This window comes from Hydra vulgaris, chromosome 13 (assembly GCF_038396675.1).
Source record: "Hydra vulgaris chromosome 13, alternate assembly HydraT2T_AEP".
In the NCBI taxonomy this organism is placed as follows: Eukaryota; Metazoa; Cnidaria; class Hydrozoa; order Anthoathecata; family Hydridae; genus Hydra; species Hydra vulgaris.
In genome coordinates this window covers 28,752,111-28,771,884 of record NC_088932.1, presented here as the reverse complement: position 1 = coordinate 28,771,884, position 19,774 = coordinate 28,752,111, and the positions used below count along the sequence as shown (strand labels likewise).

The window sequence follows — 19,774 nt, the reverse complement described above, 5'->3', positions numbered from 1 at the left end:
TACAAAATAAATTTAAGTGTATATTCAAAAAAATTCAAACACTATATGCATATATACAGCTCCAGACTTACAATTTGAAAACTAAATAATTAATTTAGGTAAAGACAAAATGAAAAAACAAACAAACAAACAAAAAAACATAATTATTAAACTCACTTATATTCTAATATTCGATTTTAGTGCTTTGAGAAAAAATTGTAAAATTTTTACAGTTTTTATCAGTTTCTGTTTCAACATTTAAAAATGTATGTTATGCATATATTTTATATATATATATATATATATATATATATATATATATATATATATATATATATATATATATATATATATATATATATATATAACATATATATATATAACATATATATATATATATATATATATATATATATATATATATATATATATATATATATATATATATATATATATATATATATATATATATATATATATATATATATATAGATATATATATAGATATATAATGGAAAAATTCATTTATATATACTTATATAATATTAAAAAATATTCTATTATATATAATAAGAATATAATAGTTACTATATTTTAAAGATATAAAAATGGTAGAATGTCATTTAAGCTTTTATATGTCAACAAAATTTACTGCAGTAACTTGTGGTAATTTTGTTCTTAACTTGCACTCCTTGTATATACAAGTAACTTTGCTTTACAAATAACCTAGCTTTGCCTGAAACATCATGGATGACATCATATTGAAATTGCCACCGGTGAAGGCTTCAGCACATACATTAACTGAAGGACAGATAAAATATAGATATAAACGAAATTTAGTAAATTTATTTATTTATTCTTTTTATCATTCTTTTTTTTTATTCTTTTTATCATTCTTTGTTTTTTATTTTTTGACTAGAAAAATTGTTTGGACTATAACATTTTAAAAATAGTGTATATATACACACACACACGCAAAATACAAACAAAAAATGCTTTTATAATATATAGATAAAAAACCAAAAAATTTAGAAAGATAAAAAAATAATAATAATATCAATGTTTTCTATAAACAATTTACAAAAGCCATACAAAATATATAAACACTTTTTAAAATTAAGAAAAAACAAAAAACCTTATAACACGCACAAAAATGTATAAAAGAGTATTTAATATTGTTAAAAAACAGAATAAATTTTACACAGGTGTATCTGCTATATAAAATACTTCAAACGTAATTCAAACAATTAAAGAGGGAGCATTTCTTCATCGCTACTTTCATTTTTAATACTAAATACTTCATTTATTTCATCCGAGTCGTCATCAGAAGTTATTGCAGATAGCTTGTAAAAAAAGCACTTTAGTAATTGCAACTAATAAAAACATTCTTTTATATAAAATATTCATTTGTTAAATTGCATTTTACAGTATATTGAGTGAAAAATACTTTGGTATAGCGAGACACAAATAATGCAAAAAATACCTTGGTATACTTATAGCGAGACACAACACGAGTTTTTCTTCCCATTATTGAATTAATTGTGTTAGTCAGCATTTCTCTATTTTAAAAGTTAAACTAGTTAGTCATAATCTTGAAAATAATATTGGAAAAAGAAAAAACTAAATTAAAATAAACATTGTGAAAAAAATTTTTCCCTCTAACTATCACTAAACTTTTTGTGAAAGCAGTTTTAGTTGTGAAGGCAGCTTTAGTTGCATTAAGAAAATTATATATTATATTTTAATTAATATATTATATTATGTTTAAATTAGTAAAAACACTTATTTAATTTTTTCTTCAACAAGTTGTTTCTCCATCAGTAGGTTCATCAGGAAGCTTAGATGATTTCCTAATGAACTTACTGATGGAGAAAAAACTTGCTGAAGAAAAAATAAGATAAGTGTTTTTGCTAATTTATTTTGCTTTATTCTTTAAGTACATTGAGCCCTCTATTTGTAGAATACACTAACATATATATATATATATATATATATATATATATATATATATATATATATATATATATATATACATATATATATATATATATATATATATATATATATATATATATATATATATATATATATATATATATATATATCTAGATAATGAATATATAGAATACACTAACATAGTTTATATATAGTTAGTAGTTAAAGCTGTAATTGGCATAGCCAGTGAATGTGTTATTAGGCACACTACAACAGCTAAAGTGATTGATCGCTGCTTATCGAGCAATCAATTGCTGCTTTAAAACTGTTGAATGAAAATGATTGAACTATTCTTTTTGGCAGAGAGTTTCATAAATTGGCTGTTTTATAAATAAAAAATTTTCTTGGTACTTATACCTTGTCATTTCCTTATACAACATTTGATAATTTTTTTAATATTTAAAACCTCTCCAGTGATTGTTAACCATTTGAAAACAAAAACAGACTTTTTTCTAGTTTGCCAGCATTTTACATAATTTTATACATTTGTATCATATCACCCATTTTTTTCGTAGAATCGCCTTTGTGGTTCTTGAGTTTTAAATAAAATGAAAATATAAAAAAATGGTGTCGCTTTTTTCATATTTTATTTGACAATTTTGGTTAAAATAATTTTTAGTTAGAAGCTTATATTGTGTGTTAACAAATTAAAAATTAAACAGAAGAGCATCTGAATTAGTTTATGACTCACATGACCTCTAATACCATAAAATTTAAATAAGTAGTTTAAATAAGGGATAAATGCAATCCAAAGGATTGTTAACAAAAAAAAAAAAAAAAAGTAAATCAAGAGTAATCCAAAGGGACTTAATAAACATCTTTTGATGGTTAAAATACTATCATAAAACAGTAACCAAATATCTTTTATAAAAGGTTATGTTTTCTAACTAAAAAAACCTACTTCTACTTTTTAATTAAATGGAACTCTCACCTAGATGGCATTGTATATGCACAATCCTTGAGAAATTTTAAAAAACATTTACATTTATTTACAGAAGAAAATGGTCTGTGATTAATGAAAAAAAAATTAATAATTATTAACATGTTTCACAGGTTGACAAGTAACTTATTGTAAATCTTTTTTTTTTTTAAACAATTTAGTAGATTAAAAACAATTTAGTAGATTAAAACAAAATAATAAAATGTTAATATATTTATTATTATAAACCTTTTTTCTGGACTATATAGAATCCAACAACAGCCAATAAAGAGTATAGCAACAACTATAGTAACTGCAAGTATTGATGGAATCTTTCCAGTTCTTGATGTAGCTAACTTCTCAGTTACAGATGCAGTTGTAGTAGTAGTAGTAGTTGTAGAGGTAATAACAGTTGTAGAAGTAGTATTAGTTGTAGGAATAGTAACAGTTGTAGAAGTAGTATCAGTTGTAGGAATAGTAACAGTTGTAGAAGTAGTAAACATTGTAGGAGTAGTATCAGTTGCAGAAGTTGTAACAGCTGTAAGCGCATTGACACTTATATTAGTAGTGATGGATGTAGCAGTTGGAGAAGGTATTCTATTGGAGAAAAAACTCATATAAAATAAATTAAATATTATAGATTTTTTAGAAGTTACTTATCAAATACCTACAAATTATTATTTTGACAGGTAGCTGTTGTTTCAAATCGAAACTCATATTTGCAGTTCTTTATAGACACCAGTTTAATTATCGGCTTCTAAGATACAATTGGAAAAAAAATTTACGCCCTGCTTTAACACAAACAATAAGAAACATTTCATAAACAAAAACTTATTTTACTACATTTTATTATGTTATTATGTTATATCCAGATTATTTATTATATCCAGAGTTATGTTATAAGTTTATGATTTTTTAAACATCAAACTTATTTAATGAGTTTATGATTGAACTTTGTAACAAATTGTAAACTATTATTAAAAAAAGTTCACAATCAGTTTTATTATTATTTTAAACATTATTAAAACAATTTGAATTATTGTTTTTATCTCAATACATAACTGATAAAACTATGACAGATGTCAAAATAAATACCAAAATAAGTTAGAAAATAGACTGCTCAGTTTTTTATTTGACATTTATAATCATTTTTTGTGTGATATCAAAACTGCCTTATGTCTGACAAAATGACTTCAATCCACAATATATAAATTAAATCCATTTTACTGATGGAAATACTGCAAAACAAAAATCATTTTTATTCTAAATAATTCAGATAGAAACATTTAGTTAAAGCTGAAAACATGTTTAGAATAAAAAAAGTAATGAAATCAACATCTAACATATTGGAACATAATGGAACAGGGTGTTAGCCAGAAAAAATATTCACACAGCGTTTTAGCGAAATTGGGAATTTAGGTGCGGCTATAAAAAAAAAAAAGGTCATTACATTCTGACATTTAAAAAAGTAGGTACAATTTTTTAGATACAATTAAGTTTCAATAAAAAAATTTCTATTTTTGCTGGGTTATTCATAGGAATATTTTTGTTTTATTTTTCAGGAATATTTTTATATTTTATAAATGTTTAATTATAATTATTCAACTTGTTTCATTTTGAGCAGTTTTCGTCAGTTTTCATTTTTAAATTGCTTCTCTCCTTTGTTTAATATTGTTGAGAGAAAACTAGAACAAAAGACAATTGTTTGCAGTTTTAATGAATGAATTAATAAATTCATTTATTGAAACTTTGATCTATTTTAATTGTGTAAATTGCTTTTAAATACAGTTTTAAAAGGTTTATTTTTTTGACATTTTTGACGGTTTCCAAGATCCTCTTGTAACTTTTTAACTTGCTAAAACAACTTTTTAACAACAGTCGATAAAAAAGACTATACATTATATTTAGGAATGCCAGAATTTTACGGCTTTTATGAAGGAAAACACTAAAAAAAAAATTATTACAGGTTTGTAAAATCCGTAAAATTGTAATTTTTGTAAAATCCAGACGTTTGACAACCCTAATTATATATGGAAAGATTTCAAATATTTCAGATTTAAAATACTTAGTATTTTAAAACTAAAAATTTTAAAATAGTTAAAATTTTTTTTTAACTTTCTTACATAGGTAATCGTATTATTGTTCATCATAGTTTGTATTGCAATTTTTATCATAAGATAAATTCAAATAGTAAAAAACTTATTTAAATCGATAGCTTTTAAATGAAAGTTAAATTAAAGTTTCCGAATTTTTAATAACCTTTTATTGAAAAATTGGTTGGCTTGCTAATTTACGTCAAATATAATGCTACTTTTATTTAAATACTCAGTGTAGTTAAGGCGATTTACAAATTATTCGAATGTATTTATTTGAAATTGGCATGATTTTATAGGCGTATTATGTCCAAACAAAAGCTTTAGATGTTATATTTTTTTTCGCTTCAGGTTTTTTTAACATTTGAAGAATTTTTCTCTTTTTTATATAATTTTCTAATCCTTTTTACTACCCCTAATTATGAATACAAAGAATACCATTTTGGAGCCTTTAGATCACTTTTGCTCATCGACGATAACATGAATTTAGTTAAAATCTTTTGAAAAAGTGCCTTAATTTACTATAGATCCTTCTAATCGTTTCTGACCTATTGGCTTTATATAGTTGTCAAAATATAATATTTCTATCAATTTTTACAAAAAATACAAGAATTCCGAAAAAAAAAAGAATTGCAATCAAGAAAAAGCGCCAATAAACATTAAAAGTTTTTAATCTATGATGTTCATTTTACCTAAAAATCGTATTTATTTAAAATCTTATACGAATTTGGACAAGCGAATTAGGATTTTAAGAAGATTTAAAAAACAAAAATCTACGGTCTGGGTTTTTTCGCTTCAAACATTTATATTTTATGATACCACAAAATTTATCATTTTATTTTTTCTGTCTTTTCATGATTCACAGACCTGATCATTTAACGGAAATATGTAGTAGTCAACAAAATATCATACAGACGATATAGTATTTTAAAATTGCCTTAACTACACCGAGTAAGTAACAATGACATTTAAGGGGCAGATTGATTTTTTTCAATTTACAAATATACATTAAATATCTACATATATTTTGAATTTTAAAATTAAAAAAAAATTCATTATTGTAATTATTGTAAACATTGGTTTATAATTAATATTATAATATTATTTAATTATCTTCTTTTATGTTTTACGCAAATATAACATATACAATACATTTCATTGCAAGTTTTATTTTTGATTTTTTTTTTGGTTGTTATTTTCGGTTTACTTTACCAGCTAACTTATTTTACTAAAATTATTAATAAATCTTTTAATATAAAAACGTTATTAACTTATTTTATATTATAATATTTATTAATATGCAAATTTTATTTGTAACTTTCCTAACTTCAGGGTTTGGGTAAGATAAAAAGCAAGAATGTAAATAAAGAGTTTTTGAATAACAAAAATAAATTAATAAAATAATTTATTAAACGTATTGAACAATTTTGACTGGAGAATATCTGACGTCAATTAAAAATTAAAAACATTTTTTTTTTCAACTTTTAATAAATGATCTTGCTTGTTAATGACGACACTTTTTTTTCGCATTAAAAAATCGATCTTAATTCCTAATTGATTAACTTAATTCATTTCCTTGTCGCGCATACTAATTGCGTTTTTTACTAGTCTAGCGCAACAATTTAAATCTAAGACTGATTAAATTTTTTTTTAACCATGATCTTAAAAACCTTTGGGAATTTTAGACCAATTGGAAAACCGCGTTATAAGCGGCGCCATCAAGCTGGCTAACACCCTATGGAATAATTTTTTAACTTAGTGGTAAAACAAGTTAAAAATAATTTGTCTTACCACCGAGTTAAAGAAAGATTATAAAAAATTTAGTAAAACCTTTTACCTCAGCACTTTTATTGCAAACAATTTTTATAACAGTGCTTGATTGATTTGCTTGAGTGCTTGATTGGTATGCTTGAGTGCTTGATTGATTTTTGGAATCACAAAAATCACCATTTTCATATACAATTTCTACATCTCCTGATGGCAACAATTGTGGGCGATTTTTTAAAAAGCCCAAATTCATCGTCTAAAAAACAATGACATACTATAGGGGGAAAATGGTAGTGGTGTAGTAATAGAGCACTCACTTCATAAGCAAGAAGTTTCAAGTTTGATCCCCACAATGTCCCTGGTAGTATTGCCCTCAACTTGTTTTGTTGAGAGAGGGTTGTAACAATTGATAAAGTAGCCTTCTTGACTGTAGTGGCTCTTTTGGTCTTGGGGAAGTGAATAACAATAAAAATAAAAAAAAGGGTTAGGAATAAGTAACTTCTCAAATCACTACATTTTACATAATTTGACTGATGCAATTAAGCTGGTAATATCAAGGATTATCTAGATCATACTTAAAAGATCTGGAAAATTTGTTCCTAAAAATATCTTGAAAAAATCGTGAAAATATTTTTGAGAAATATACACAAAAAATCTGGAAATATAAATGCATTTTGTGTAACTAATAATATCTCTTATGTTTAAAAAGAAATTCATTATTTGTAGGTACGTACAAATAATGTGCAAACATTACATGCATGTTAAATATGCTTAAATTTTTAAATTTTTTACATCAATTCATTTTTAAGTAGAATAGCAGCATAGTACTATGGATGTTACTATGTTAGTTGGATGTTACTATGATAGTTGAAAATAATGCTTAATCTAACTAAATATAGTCTAGAGTAATTGATGAACAATGCCTAATAATTATTTGATGACAAAATTGATGACAAAGTACAAAAAAAAAATATTTTTTACTTGTATTACTAGAAAATTATTTGGATATCCGGAAAAAAAACATTTCAAAGAAACTTTTAGAACTCTAGAAATATCCAAAAAAAGGTAATCTCTGTAATATATATTTATAAAAGTTTTTTTTTGCTTCTAAACTAATTTATGTACAGCTCTAATAGAGAACAGATGATAACAGATTGTATGATACACAAGTTTACTACAATGACACAAGCCTTCTCAGGAGAGGTGTAAGGTCGCCTTATATGACCACACATACAATTTTTTTCTTTGATAACTTGGCCATGGTTTTTTCCATATTTCGATAATTTGAGCGATGAAAAAAATGCACTCAAAAAACAAACTAATTTAAATAGAAAATTAAAAATAAACAAACCATAAACTGAAAAGAGAAATGATAAATAATAATAAAGGATAAATAAAAAAAAGAAAATAAAAGCATAAAATTAAAAACATATTTTAATTTAGAAGCATCTCAATTAATAGTTCAAACCTAATTAATATAATTTAAAAGTATCCCAATTAATAATTTAAAGTTAATAACTTTTACTATATCCCTATGATAGTGTAGCGCTTCCGGTTGATTTATTGATGCATTCATGAGGTGCGACTGTTAGTTCAATGTTGGATGAGGGTTTATATGTTTATAAAAAATAATTTTTTCTAAGTTTTATTTGCTTAATAGGCATTAAAAAATATCAAATTTTTAAACAATTATGTTTCAAAGTAAGTAAACTTGGATTAAACAACTTTGAAACTTTGATCTTTTCTAAATTCTATGAAATGAAACACTTTAAATTAAAATAAAGACAAATACTACTTTTATGCTTTTATATTTATGGTTTATTTTTTATATACTTTATCATTCATTTATTTTTAGTTTAGTTTTTATTTCACTTTTCAGTTTATGGTTTGTTTATTTTAAGCACGCCTTTCCTGAGAAGTTTGATGACAAAAACCTAAATAAGAATAACTACTTAAACAATATCACTTAAGCACCAATCAGATTAATATGCAAAATTATATATTAAACAGTTAATCGTCAGAACAAAATTGTATTTTTTAAAATTTGTGAAAAAAAAATACAAGAAGATTCTAAATGAAAAAATACATAATTTATATATTTTTATAACATGTAGTTTTATTCTATTTTATCTATTATACATTTATATCTATATTATGTAGTTTATAATTTTTATTTTTACCATTTCATCACTTTCATAACAAGCACCTGACAAAGGTGAACACTTTGTTCCTATAACACCCTTACAGATGTTCAACATAAATTTCCCAGTCTGGTTACTACTCGTGTCATTTTTAACCTGTAAATATACAGACAAAAATTAATACAAAAACATGCAAAAAAATTTTTTAGCTTATTTTATTAGTTATCTTACAGATGAAACTATTTTAATAATAACCTAATAGCTCAATAACCTAATGGCTATGCTAACACTCACGCACACGCTCAATCGGTAGGTCCACAATGCACATCGGATCAGCGCTCGCTGACTATTTGCTCAGATCTAAAATCTCACTCCATAGCACATTATTCCACACCAGCATGGGGCAGTAGCTCTTTTGGCTAAAAGTGATGGCTTTTAGCCAAAAGAGCGATTGAAATCCATTCTGTAGGTCTTATGTCTGGCTCTGATGTGCTAGCCCATAAGCGCAAGGAGTGAGTGTGTTTAACTTTCTATTCACCCGATTTGAAAGTGAACGAAAACATAACGAGACCATACGAGACGACCAAACGGTACATACTAATGCACTACACCATCACACCTGTAGACATACAGTCTACAGTTGTGATGTAGACTACAGTCTCTAAAATCAGTATATCAAATATTTGTTCTTTGTTGCATATGTTCTACACACAGAGTGACTAGAGCATTAGTTGTTTTTCCCCATGCCCCCTAACTGTCTATTCTTCATTTTTCTACTTCTCAAAAGTCTTGCCACACATTTTACATTTTCTTATGATTTTTATTTTTTATTCAATGACACCATCTACAATCTGGTCACTTTTTGCGATCTTTGTGTTGCATAAACAATTAAAATTATTTATTATTTTTTCTATTATTATTTTTTTTGAAACTATTATTTTTTCTGGATTGAATGAAACTATTATTATTTTTTCTGGATTGAATGAAAAGTGCAATAAATGTTATTGGATGTCAAATTTTGTTGCTGCGTTTTATTAATGAAAAATAAAATTTTAAATTTAAAAAAAAATTAAATATTAAAAATAAAAATTTAACAAAAATTAATAAAGAATAAAAAAACATTTAAAATATAAGAATAAAGGAATATAAGAATGGGAAAAAACAAATATGGGCAGAGTTGTTTACTGGAAACTGCTTTTGGGAAATATCACAACTATGACAGCTTACTATGCTCAAATCAACAAGTTGCAATCAAAACTCTTAAAAAAATGCCCAGAGCACAATGAGGTTGACCTCCTCCATGACAACGCCAGTGTTCACATTGCAAAATTGACATGGGAAAAATTTATTCATTTGCCTTATTTGCCTCAACATTTCATTTGCCTTTCATTTGCCAACTTCACTTGCCTCAACAGATTTTTTTTTGTTCCAATCACTAACTAACAGCTTGTGCAATGAGAGATTCAGCGATTTAAAATCACTCCAATAGCACTTGTTTGATTCAAAGCCTAAAGATTTCTACAACATTCAATCTTTGTTTATGTGTTGACAAAAGATAATAATAGTGCTTAAATTATTGAAGTTATAAAATTAAAAGTAAAAACTTTTTAGACAATATGCTAGTCACCCTTTTTTGCCATTACTGATTTTATCATCGTCTTTTTAGCTAACATTTCAATTATAACACCTAAGAAAACTTCATGTGTTAAAATTGAAAGAAAACCAAATTAATGATAATAATAAGTAATCAAAAAAAATTTAAGACAAAAAAAACTTACTTCATAAAAATCCATTTTCTGTAATATAGATAACTCGAATGCTTTCCCATCGTCAGAAAATGCTGTGCATTGAACCTATAATAATTTTTAAATGTTTTTAAATGTTTTTTTGTCATCAGAAAAATGCTGCACATTGAATATAAAATAATATTTAATTTTTTAAATGTTTTCCTATCATCATAAAATGGTATGCATTGAATCTAAAGTAATTTTTAAATTAAATAAACAAACCAATTCGGGATAACCAATGCTACCATACTCATCACAAATAGATGTATCTGAACTGCTTTTGAATTTTGTTTTTAAATTGTAATTTCATTAAAGGGATAATAGATTACAAATACTTAAACCTTTAACACATTAAAATAAGATACTTAAACCTTAGACACACTAAAATAAAATACTTAAACCTTAGACACAATAAAATAAAATACTTAAACCTTAGACACTAAAATAAAATAGAACACAATGAGAATGAAGTAACTGAAAATAACGGTTTTAAAAAAATTAGATTTAAATGTACTAGGATATGTGTAAATAATAAAAAATAAAAAAAATTCATGAAATGTATGCGTAAGAAAAATAAAAACATAAGATACCAAGAATAAACCAATCGTGAAAATTTTTTAGTTGTCTAAGCAGCGAAAAGTGATATATAATAAGTGAGCAAGAATAAAGTAAAATATTTTAAAAAAAGGTATTAAAGCGTGAAACTTTTTACCAATGAGATTATTGTATTTATTTTTTGTTTTATGTTTAAGATTTTAATTTGCTACATATTTTAAACAATGAAATTACTGACTATGATTTGAGTTTTGTTCTCTCTGAACAACGGCTTGTTTTTTCTTTGTTTGTGCATCTTTCTTGACAGAATTCAATTTTAATTTCTGTGTTGGGTTTTACAAGTGCAATAAAACACTTTTCTTGGTTGTGTTAAGAAAATTTGCTTAAAACTTTAACTTTAAAAGTTTAGTTTGCTTTAAAAGTTTTTTCATGTTTGAAGTCTTTTCTTAACATTGAAAAAAATTAAATATTATACACTTAGGTGCAATCTATAACATAAAAGGTTTCTATAACATAATTGAAAATTTAAACAGTTTTTATTTTTTCTCGATAGTTGAAACATTGCTGAACATCTTCCTTCTTACTTTTAATGTACATAGTTTAAAATGACAATTTAAACAGATTTCTAACTTAAATATGATATTATGTGAGAGTTGAAACAATTTTTGTCATAAAATGTAAACTTCTAAATAAAGAAAAAAAAACTTAAAAAAAATAAATAATAAAAAAATATAAAAATAATAATTTAAAAAAGTTAACTTAATTGTTTTCAACTAACTTTGAGATGGGGAATCTAAATCTGATTTCAGTTTTAGATTCTGTGGTTTATAATATTCTGTAGTTGTTTATTATATACACAGTTTGTTTAATATATATACAGTTTGTTTAATATATATACAGTTTGTTTATTATATATACAGTTTGTTTAAATTTAAAAATAAAAACATTACCAGTGGAATGCATGCAAATTTGGTTATCCAAGTAAAGTGATAAAAACAATGCTCAACCTCTTGTTCAAAAACAGGATTTCCAGTTGAAATATTTAGGTTACAAATAAAAGATATTTTCATAATATAATTATCTCCATTACTGCACTTTTGACCAGTTGAATAAGTAATGTCTAACATACCTGCAAAGTAGTTTAACAACTCAGATCCTTGATAAGAACTTACTACAGTAGTATTTAGAGTGTTTGAAATATAGCACCCAGTAACAGATGTGTTTAAATTTCCATTTTCATTACAACTTGTGGTTTTAGAACCAGAGCATATCTTAAAGAAAAAAGTTGCAATAAAAACTATAGCAACAAAAACTATAGTAACAAGTTTTTGTATCATTATGCTAAGTTTTACAACCAGAATATCAAATTTAAAACAATGTTGCTATAACAAAATATTAGAAATGAACTAATAATACCTTCATCTGAAAAGTAAAATTATCATTTGTGATATTAAAAAAGTCACCATTCAATGGTTTTAAATAAGAAAGATCAATATCAATTCCTAATCTAGAATCATTGATACTACACTGATTGCCATTCTTTTGAATTAAAGGGCAAGCATAAGCTAAAATATTTAAATATATCATTTTAATACTTCAATATAATAACTTACTAATATGGAATAATATACTTAATACAATTATGATGTCATACAATATAGGAAAAATATAATTTTGTAACAGACATAAATTATAGATCCAGGCTCTGCAAGGAAAAGATGGGTTGTCTAATGGTGGATTAAATCTAGATACAGATACAGAAGAAACACATATTTCTGCTTCGACTGTCAAAAGTTCAATCAAAGTAAAAAAGTTAAAAAAGAATAAAGAAGAAAAAAAACAAGTTATCATAATTCATTTTTAGAAGAATTTGAACTTCTTTTTGACATATCCAGATCAGATTTCAAGAGAGGTTGTATAATACAAGTACATTGTATATTGTTTAATACAAGTCGAAATCATTGGTACAAGAAGACTTAACAGATCATAGGAGAGAATGAAATATCGTCATAAGAGAAGGATTACTTGAAAAAAGTTTCAAAAATTTTTGTGTATGTCAAATAAGTTTTTATTAAATTTGTAAACTTCCTAATTTTAATCCATTTTAAACCAATTGTTTTTGCTTAGATAGAAACTTGCAAAGTTAGATCAGATTGAAAGACTTTAAAGGGGAAAGAGAAAAAATTCAGAAAAGAGTTCAGAAAAAGTATTACAGAAGAACCTAAGATCATTTTTGATCTTGGATTTTTCTATAACATTTTTGATATTCTAAAAATATTTGGTTTCTGAATATGATTCATGCGCTTATGTCTCAGAGTCTAAATATGTTTCTTGTACGCAGAATAAAAACAACAAGATTCTCTTCCGGTTTACTACTGAAAAATGAAGAAACATAAGTCATAGAGGTCATTTTGATATGTTAACTAGTATTCTTCAAGCTGCTAATGGTAATATTGAAAATTTTAACACCTCTATCAACTCTTCATAAACACCAAAATGCAAACATTGACTAACAGGATAATTTTATCAGAAATGAAACCAAAGATAAGTTGAATGCCAAAAGATTAATGTTGCACATTCATACTGAACTTGTGAATCAATTTTACAAAGCGGAAAAATATCTCTTTTACAAATAATAAGCTAGCATTAAGTGTATCCATTTCAGATGGTCCTGATATTGAAGATACAACAAGTTGCAATACAAGTAAATATTCTTACTAATATTATTGACTCTAACATAACTTTTGGGTTCTGTGTAGGCACCATATATATCAAGTCTACATTTCATCTAGAAGTATTGTTTAGAGGCATTTAAAATCACTTTATTAAAGTAAATATGTTGAAGAATGTTGAAGCTTGAATTTAGATTTCCACAGCCTGGTGCAATTCATGATGCTGGTGAAAATTCATGGCTGATGTACTGTATATTTTACCAATGAGGATGACTAAAGTTACACAGTGAGGTGTTACAGTGTGAGGAGGAAAAGTTTAATATGCTTCTCTGTAAGTGTTATGTATGTTCCATGTATGTTCTTAAAGAGTAGAAAAGAATCCACCCACAAAATGTTTTAATTTAATCAATAACCTGACTCTTCCGAGTCTTGTTGGAAAGCTCCTTTTTGTTGATGTTTCTAAGGAAGATGGTAATGAATGGGTTAAGAGAGATTCCGGCTTCTGGAATAATTTCGAGAGCTACAGAAAGTTTGTTTAATTTGAAAAGCATGCAAGTAACTTATGACTGCGTCTAGAGAAGTATTTGCCTTTATCCAAGATTACATTTTTGCAAGTAAATCTGAAAATCAAAATGTGAGGCTTGTAGTAAAGAGGAGAGAAATGTTGGCTCCCTAATGTTACCAAAAAAAGAAAGAAAAATCAAAAAAAGTACAACATAAATTTTCCAGACTCAGTGCATGTGATGAATAAATTGCCAAGCTAGATATTTTGCGCTTGTAATACTGAAACATGTTATCAAGGAGCGCAATTATGAGTGAAAAAATATGTTAATGCAGCTTTAACATCAAATAAATACAATGAAATATCAAAAGATTTGTGAAAAATTAAAAACAATAAAGCAAAAGAATCTTACGTTTTTACAAAATCTTGTAGATTAAAACTTTTGATTTTTCAAAATTCAATAAAATTTTAATTTTTTAATTTAAATTTTCTATTCTCATTGGGATGAAACGTTTTGAAAATAGTAAACATTCCATTCTATCTGTTAGCAGTAATGACTTTATAACTTTGCATTCATTGTTTGTACAAAACAGAAAACTGCATCCTAATTTAAACTGAATGTGTGATTAATTATTATTAAGTGAATAATTTTTTATATACTTGATTATATACTTATATATACTATATACTACTTATATATAATCATTTAACAGTATAAGTCTACTATATATTTATATAATAGACTTATACTGATATATGATTGGTATAAGCCTATTATATAAATATATAATATACTTATACTAATCATATATCATATAATATATTAATGAGGAACTTATTGATGCTCCTTCGAGCATGTTTTTTACAATACTGTTGGCAGCCATTGCAACCGAGATAATAGGGAGAAAGAGTAGCAGCATTTTTTTTTATAAGAAAAGTCAAAGAAAAAGAACTTGTTATATGTTTTAGTATGTTAAAAACTAAAACATATAACAATTTTAAAAATTTTTAGTTTTACTTTACTTGATATATTACTTGAAAATTGCGGCAACATCTCCTTAAGATTTGATCTATAGATATTTCTGTCTGATTAAGTAATATCTTATATAGTTTTAAAACTTTTGTTAGACAATATGCCTGCGTAGCCGAGTGGTTAGTACGCAAGGCTTCTAGGGCAAAAAAGTCCTGGTTCTATTCCTACCACCGTTTTTTTTTTTTAATTTAATCTTTTTTGATTTTTCTAAAATAAAAAGTAAAACGCTTTTGAAGAAAGAAGTTTGTTTTGAAAGAAAGTTGTTTTGTTTTGCATTTTAAATAACAAAAATTAAAAAAAAACTGATTGATGATTTGAACTTGCCACGGGAACCTTTACTTATTTTTTGAACTTGCCACAGCAACCTTTACTTTTTTTAAACAGTAAGGAGGTTTAAAAAATATGTTTTTATTAAGAACATAAATGAAAATTTTAATTTTATATTTGAAATTTTATTAAACTTATTTTTATCAATTTTTTAAAAAAAAGTTGAAAATATTAATATAATAATAAAATTTGAAGTTTTACTTTAAATTTTATTATTATATTAATATTCTTAACTGAGTGTGCAACAATGACAGAATTTAGTTAACCATCAAAATAGTATTATATTCAGTATAATATTGGAATAGTCAACTCAGACACTTTTAAATTTTTTTTTTTTTTTTTTTAACATCTTCGCTTCCAACAAGGTTGCAAGCAGCCACTAATTAAAGTTGGAAGTTACTGAAAGAGAAAAGGTGATGATTGTAGAGCAAGATAACCATTGATAGACGACTTAAAAGATTGCAAATTATATGAGTTAGGAAAGCAAGATGAAGGAAGCGAATTCCAAAGAGCTGATGTTCGAGGAAAAAAACTAGACGAATAAGCGTTTTTGGAGCACTTAGGAACAGTCACAGAAAAAGGATGACACTTAATTGAATGACGAGTAACACAAGAATGAATTATAGTAGATGGCACAAGAGACGTTAGCTCTTTAGAGCAGTGCCCATTATAGTATTTGTAGAAAAGAGAAAGAGAAGCAACATTACGACGATGTGATAATGGTTGGAGGTTGGCTGCAAGAGCAGGTCCAACTATGTTTACAACATGTTTTTGCACCTTGTCTAAAAGAGAAAGGGCATCATTAGAAGATCCGCCCCAGATATGGCAACAATATTCCATACAAGGCCGATTTGAGATAGAGAATAGAATCCAAAGTAAGAAAGTGATGAGCTCGATAAAGAGATGCAACCGTAGCAGATGCTAATTCTGCAACTGATTTGATATATGGTTTCCAAGAAAGATTGAAAGTAAGAGTTAATCCTAGAAGATGAAAAGTAGGTGACTCATCGAGTACATCACCGTTCATAAATATAGGAAGATCTAAATTATTGGCAGAATCGATTAGGATAACGATTGGCAGAAAAAAATTGAGTTTTATCTGAATTAAAGGTCACCAGCCACTGAGAGCCCCATGCTGTAGCAGAAGTAAGATCCTTTTCAAGCTCAAATGCCCCCTCCAAGCTATCAGAGGGTGTTGGTTTTTTATCACGACAAGAATAAATGGTAGTATCATCAGCAAACAATGCCACCTTAGATGAGAGAATATCTGGAAGATCGTTAATGTAAATTAAAAAGAGTATAGGGCCAAGGATAGAACCTTGAGGAACCCCTGAAGTTACAGAATAAGAAGAAGAGTGTTGTCCATCGAGGACAACTTTTATGCTATGATTGGAAAGGAAGGATTCAATGATCTTAAAGATGATGCCGGATACACCATAAGAAGAAAGCTTATGGAGAAGACCAGCATGCCAAACTTTATCAAACGCTTTTGAAATGTCAAGAGCGATGGCCTTAACCTCTCCACCTTCATCTAATGCACAATAAAACCTGTCAGTTATTACTGTTAGCAAATCAGCTGTAGAACGAGAAGATCGAAACCCATATTGATGGTCAGAAAGTAAGTGATTAGATTCAAGATGAGAAATTAAGTGTTTGTTAATTAAAGATTCAAAAACTTTGCTTATGATATGAAGAAGACTTATGGGACGGTAGTTAGACGAATCAGATCGCTCTCCAGAATTTTTGAAAATAGGGATAACAGATGCCGCTTTCCAGCAGGCTGGAAAGCAAGACTCTAATAAGCACTTGTTGAATAGTTTTGAGAATATAGACGACAGCTCCGGAGAACACTTCTGCAAGACAATAACAGGTATGTTGTCCGGGCCACAAGCTGTAGAACAGTCTAGGCAGGAAATCACTTTAGATACAGATGCTGGAGTGATATGAATGTCAAGCAATGGATCAACCTGTTTGTTGGCAATATCAGGTAGAAAGCAGCTAGTGGAATCAAGAGATGATATTGATGAAAAGTTTTTAGCAAACAATTCAGCTTTGTCTTTAGGTGAGGTGACAAAGTCTGAACCATTCAAGAGAGGTGGAATTATAGATTTGCCCTTATTATTGATATTATTAAAGATTCTCCAGAAGTCACAAGAGCCTAATTTTTGAGATGAGATACAAAATTTTATGACCTGAGAATAGCGGGTTTTGGCGTTAGACAAAACCTTTTTACAATTGTTTCTAGCAGTAATAAACAGACGCCTGTTTTCTGGAGAATTGTTTTGCTGATAAATATGGAAGTAACAGTTTCAGTTGGCAATCGCAGCAGCACAGTGTGAAGAAAACCATGGAGGTGAGTGAGGCTTGACCTGGAATCGTCGAGAGAGAATAAAAGATTCCATGCCAGCCTGAATCCACAAAGTTATGTAAGTAGCACATTTGTCGACAGGAAGAGGAAAGATTTCTACCCAAGGGCCATCACAAAGAAAATCACGGAAAGAATCCCAGTCAGCTTTACTGTAGTTGTAAGAGGTTCGATAATAGGGGGATTCAGGTGATGAAGAATGAGATAATAGTTTTAGAGAGATCAAACTGTGATCAGAAGCACCTAAGGGTGAATGTGGAGAAACTGAGCACTGACTAGAATCAGAAACAAGACATAAGTCGAGTAGAGAAGGTGAATGATTCGGGTTGTCTGGAAAGCGAGTTGGAAAGTTGACTATTTGAGTTAGGGATTGAGAAAGGCAAAAGTTGTGGGCTTTAATGCCTGCCGGATCACTGACAATAGAGCCAAGCCATTCAGAGTGGTGAGCATTAAAGTCACCGACAACAACTATATTAGCTGATGGATAAAGAGAGAGGGCTTGGGATGAAATTAAAAAATGTCTTGAGATGAAGGAGAGCGATATAGAACAAAGAGAAAGGCAATAGAGTGAAGTGGTGCTAAACGAAAGCACATAAAAGAATAGTCTGTGGATTCAAACCTAGTTTCCCGACAAATGGGTGATTTCTTACGAATGTAAATGCTCAGCCCAAACATGTGACTATTGGAGTCTTTGCCAGTTAAAGGAAGATAACCATCAACACTAAGATCACAAGATGAAGACAGCTGAACTCAAATTAGTCTCACAAAGAGCAAGTAGATCTGGTGAACTTTGCAAGAGATAAGACTCAACAGAAGAAAAGTTACTTCGAAGACCACGAATATTAGTGAATGATAGGTTTAGAGAACTTGGTGATGATGATGGTTTTTTGTGTTTTATAGTTTTTGGTACTTTATTCATTTTTAAATTAGATTGAAGAACTTGACTCAAAGCATAGATAGTACTCAGAACACTGTTTAATAGCCCAAGCAGTTGGCTAATAACTACTAATAAACCCTAAGCCGTAACAAAGGGCTCCAAATGTGGCCTCCGCAATGCACACCAAAAGTACAAACAGGGACACCATCCATGCGCAACATGGCACTGTTAATACTTTGATATTTTTCAGCTTTATATGAATCTATATATTTAGTACAGTGGATTGTCTGGTGGCAATATTCAGGTTAGATTTTATAAATTTACTTTTAAAGAATGATTGAAATTTGCTTATTAAAAAAGTTACATTTGCTTTTTTTTTTTTACTTTCTATATCAACAAACTTTTTTTTTGTAGTGTTTTGAATTGAATAACAATATTTTGTTTATTTTATTTTTAGTGCCACAGTTTATCACATATTGTAGGTTTTAATTTCTCATTTATCTTCATCTTTAAAAACAATTTAGAAAAAAAATTTATATTTTCTTTAACATGATTGTATTATTTTATTTTATGAGATACCTTACTAATAGTTTGATTGCTTTGAATTGTTTTTAATTTTCAATTTGCCAATTCGATTTAATTTGATTTTTTTAGTATGTTTTTCTTATTTATTATACCCAATAAAGTTTAAGCAATCCCAGCAACAATAAGTGATAAAATAAATGATTTGTAGGTTTATAATTAAGTATGAAACTAAAATAT

The 19,774-nt window shown here is 27.1% G+C and overlaps 1 protein-coding gene across 2 annotated transcripts in view; it reads right to left on the bottom strand.

Annotated features, from left to right (window-relative positions):
• Window positions 1–1,024: 1,024 nt before the first annotated feature.
• LOC101241409 (cation-independent mannose-6-phosphate receptor) overlaps window positions 1,025–19,774 on the bottom strand; it is a 59,994-nt gene continuing 41,244 nt past the window's right edge. For both annotated transcript variants that reach the window (XM_065815455.1, XM_065815456.1), the window contains exons 7-15: window positions 12,653–12,801; window positions 12,187–12,507; window positions 10,673–10,747; window positions 8,934–9,050; window positions 6,824–7,009; window positions 3,565–3,650; window positions 3,143–3,490; window positions 1,463–1,538; window positions 1,025–1,322 (exon numbers count right to left, since the gene is read on the bottom strand). In XM_065815455.1, the coding sequence (XP_065671527.1) occupies window positions 1,227–1,322; window positions 1,463–1,538; window positions 3,143–3,490; window positions 3,565–3,650; window positions 6,824–7,009; window positions 8,934–9,050; window positions 10,673–10,747; window positions 12,187–12,507; window positions 12,653–12,801 (1,454 nt within the window). In that variant the 3' untranslated portion in view covers window positions 1,025–1,226. The remainder of the gene's footprint in view (window positions 1,323–1,462; window positions 1,539–3,142; window positions 3,491–3,564; window positions 3,651–6,823; window positions 7,010–8,933; window positions 9,051–10,672; window positions 10,748–12,186; window positions 12,508–12,652; window positions 12,802–19,774) is intronic.